The sequence below is a fragment of the Cupressus sempervirens genome, chromosome 10 (assembly GCF_028749045.1).
Source record: "Cupressus sempervirens isolate cs-2001-9-10 chromosome 10, ASM2874904v1, whole genome shotgun sequence".
Classification (NCBI taxonomy): Eukaryota; Viridiplantae; Streptophyta; class Pinopsida; order Cupressales; family Cupressaceae; genus Cupressus; species Cupressus sempervirens.
This window is the reverse complement of record NC_143127.1, coordinates 809,774,274-809,777,942: the sequence shown is the minus strand read 5'-3', so window position 1 is coordinate 809,777,942 and position 3,669 is coordinate 809,774,274. Positions and strand designations below refer to the sequence as shown.

Below are 3,669 nucleotides of genomic sequence, written 5' to 3'. Positions count from 1 at the left end.
GTATTTAGTCGATCATGGTGTCCAAACCAACATGGATAAACTAAAAAAGTGAGGTGGCCTATATTCACTTGTATTAAGATTCATTAATGCATTACAAATTTATAACTTTAATGCTTAAGATTATCATTATTTTTTAAAGAAAATTTGAATTTTATTATGTACTAAAATTACTATTGTTCAATAGAATTAATGAAATATGAGATTTATAAAGACTGTATTTAATATTTTTAATTTTGTTATGTAATTAGTCAAAAAATTATACTAATTAAAAATAATATTAAAATAATATGAATATATAATAAATAAAATTAAAACTTATACATTACTACTAATCATCTAATAGTTTTTATCCGGTGGGTGTGGTAACCCCACTCATTTTTTCCAATCTTATATAAAGCGAGCAATTGAAAATTACAGAGCACGAGCAGTGATGAATTCCCTCCACGTATTCTCCCTTTTCATCATCGCTGCAATTCTGACGCCCACTGTCACGCCAAAACCCCAAGGCGACAATTTTGTGAAATCCTCTTGCAAAATCACCCACTTTCCTAACGTGTGCATGGCATCGCTGAGGTCATACGCAGATCGTCTAGAGGCCGACAAAAGAGAGAGCGAACTGGTGATGGACGCCGTCAAAGTGAGCTTCATAAAGGCTCGACCCATGGTGGCCTGGGCCGGCATGCTCTACCGACGGAGCCCTGGCCTCAACAAAATGGAGTTCTCCATCTTCAACACCTGTGTCAATGATTTTCATGACACATCGGATCAAATCAAACAGTCGCTGGCAGAGCTCAAGCATCTTTGTCACATTTAATGCAAAAGCACATCGTTTCATTTCTTTGTCCAAACCACCTTTCAAAACGGTGAGTAGTTTTATGCATCGGACAGGTTTAGATGAAAGTCTCACCTATAATAGCTTATCGGCTAATTATTAAAGCAAGGGTCATTAAATGTGTGGGTAGATACACATTTTACTTCAAGCATAACGTTTCATTAGCTTGTCTATAGCTTTAGAATGGCAACGGCTACCCAGCCAGTTATTTCGATTGGCTAGGTATGACACCGTTTATCGGCCTCTGTCTTCTGTCCGCCTCTCTTGTACCGTCAGTGATGCACAGACTTCGCGGCAGAGTATAGTGACAAAACTATTTTCACTAGCCGGTATGCGTGCCATGTACCATCGTGCGTACAATCTGACACAGGCTCAGACACCCGCCCAGTCCATCATTTTAGAACTTTCAAACTTTTAAAGGATTTTTATTTAATTTATATATTTAAGTTTTAGAAAGTTTGATTGACTAAAACTTAAATATATAAATTAAATAAAAATCCTTTAAAAGTTTGAAAGTTCTAAAATGATGGACTGGGCGGGTGTCTAAGCCTGTGTCAGACTGTACGCACGATGGTACATGGCACGCATACCGGCTGGTGCAAATAGTTTTGTCACTATACTCTGCCGCGAAGTCTGTGCATCACTGACGGTACAAGAGAGGCAGACAGAAGATAGAGGCCAATAAACGGTGTCATACCTAGCCAATCGAAATAACTGGCTGGGTAGTCGTTGCCATTCTAAAGCTATAGACAAGCTAATGAAACGTTATGCTTGAAGTAAAATGTGTATCTACCCACAACTTTAATGACCCTTTCTTTAATAATTAGCCGATAGGCTATTATAGGTGAGATTTTCATCTAAACCTGTCTGATGCCCTTTAGAATGTTCCTTCAATAGTTTGGCTTGTACCTTATGCACTAATTATTTCATGTATATGTTTCGTGACTTGAGTAAATCAATCTTAGCAACATACATATATAACCTTTATGACTTGAGCTTATTTATTTATGTGTATGTTCTTCGTGACTTTTAAAAACCATTTTTATGTGCTTAAGATAATTTTATGTGTTGTGTGTGTTCATGACTCGAATAGTTATGTCTATACTTCATACATATTTTGTGTATGATTTTTAGCATTCACATGTATGATCCATACCTTTCTAAATTCATGCTTTAAGTGAATCCTTGTATAAGTTATGCTTTGTATGTGGTCATGTTTCTCAACTTAAGTATATTTGTATTTCTATCTCATACTCTGTCAATATTGGTTATTTCCTTATGTGCTTGGTTTGTGATTATTGTGTCTTCAACATGGTGACTTCATGAATGTAAGTTCTTTCTTAGTTGACTCATGTTTGATATATTACTATATAGAAAACTTATTCTATGAGTGTGTTGTGAGTACTCTTAAATAGATTAGCCCAACCAAGCGTCAAGAGTAACACAACAAAGCAAGACATATATTTTATTCAAAACGTTCAAACTGTTGGCAATGTACCTTCATAAATGCTAGGATAATCATGCTTTTCTAGTTGCATCCTTACAAACTTGGGTTAGCAACCTTCAATCTTCAGTCTAGGTATCTTCTTACTATTCCAATAATTTCACTGCATAATATATATAGTCACCACAATAAAATGGTCAACTTGAAGAACAATAACATTCCTAAAGAATAGGAAACATATCATTATAGATAGTGAAGGGCCCATGTCATAAGGAACTCAACCCACAAGATGTGTAAAATATAGTTATCCAAGATTTAGGTCCACATATAATCCAAGAATATAGAATATGCACCAAGATCATTATAAGTAATAGATTTTCCATCACAAGCTCAAAATTCATCAAGGGGTCATAAATAAGAGAGAACATGCTACCTGGTAGAAAATGAATCACAACATGGGATACAATGATCAAAATGAGTTTTGATCCTTGGAACATGGTCTAAGATAGGTCCAAGATAGGATATGATTGTCCCACTAGTGAACACAATATAGGGAGAGTTGCCAACATGGTCTGTGGTGCCAAACATATGAAAATATTGATCATAACTATTTTTGGTTGATGCAAGATTTCTCAAAATCAAAGAGGCTCCTACATTAGACTATTACAAAAGTGACTCTCTCACTTTGTAAAATAAGAATAATCAAAATGATCTAGCGCAACTTGAGAAGTCCAATAGGAATCCTCAATTGGCCTTTTCTTCCATTTCCCCAAATACTCCCTTCCTTGGGTGACCCTTCCAATTCTGTTGTCCAAAAACTTCTCTATTCCATCCATTTGTTTCTTAGAATACTCCTTTTTCACATTCTAGTCATCCTAAGGATAATAATACTAACAAAAATATATAACATTCAATATAGGTCATGTATCAATTTCTTTAAGTAACTCTACTTTAAAAGAATTCTTGCTATCAAACTTCTTCAATATCAAGTGCAAAGGTTTGAACTTGTCAATTTTTAACTTTATGTATGCCTTAACAAGAAATTTTCCTTTCTTCAAGTGAATCATAACCTTATCTCCTACTACAAAATATTTATGTCTTCTAGTTCTATAATTTATCTCCTTATACTTTGGTTTATTATGTTTCAAATGATACTTAACTGCGTTATGTAAAGAACTCATAAGATTTTCATAGCCTTCTTCTTTTGTGCTCCTCTTTTCCTCATGAAAAAAATCCCATAATTTTGTTATTCCCTTCGGATACATACTTGTGATAGCTTCCAATTTTGTTTCTATTGTGCTCATATTTATTGAATTATTGTATGCAAACTCTTCTTGTGCCAAAACTAATTCCAATTTACCAGGTTTGACACTCACCAAGCATCTCAATAGAG

General features: G+C 34.6%; 1 protein-coding gene across 1 annotated transcript; it reads left to right on the top strand.

Annotated features, from left to right (window-relative positions):
* The first annotated feature begins 430 nt into the window (after window positions 1-430).
* Window positions 431-1,250, top strand: LOC149536401 (pectinesterase inhibitor 9-like). The gene is made up of 2 exons (XM_089806280.1): window positions 431-803; window positions 1,009-1,250. The coding sequence occupies exons 1-2, from the start codon at window positions 431-433 to the stop codon at window positions 1,248-1,250; spliced, it is 615 nt and encodes a 204-aa protein (XP_089662406.1).
* The last annotated feature ends 2,419 nt before the right edge of the window (window positions 1,251-3,669 follow it).

What these genes read in the sequence shown, in the direction of transcription:
- LOC149536401 (XM_089806280.1), top strand. Translation starts at nt 431, where the DNA reads ATGAATTCCCTCCACGTATTCTCCCTTTTCATCATCGCTGCAATTCTG. An exon ending in GGCAGAGCTCAAGCATCTTT is followed by an intron (nt 804 to 1,008) that starts GTCACATTTAAT and finishes GCTTGTCTATAG; the next exon opens with CTTTAGAATGGCAACGGCTA.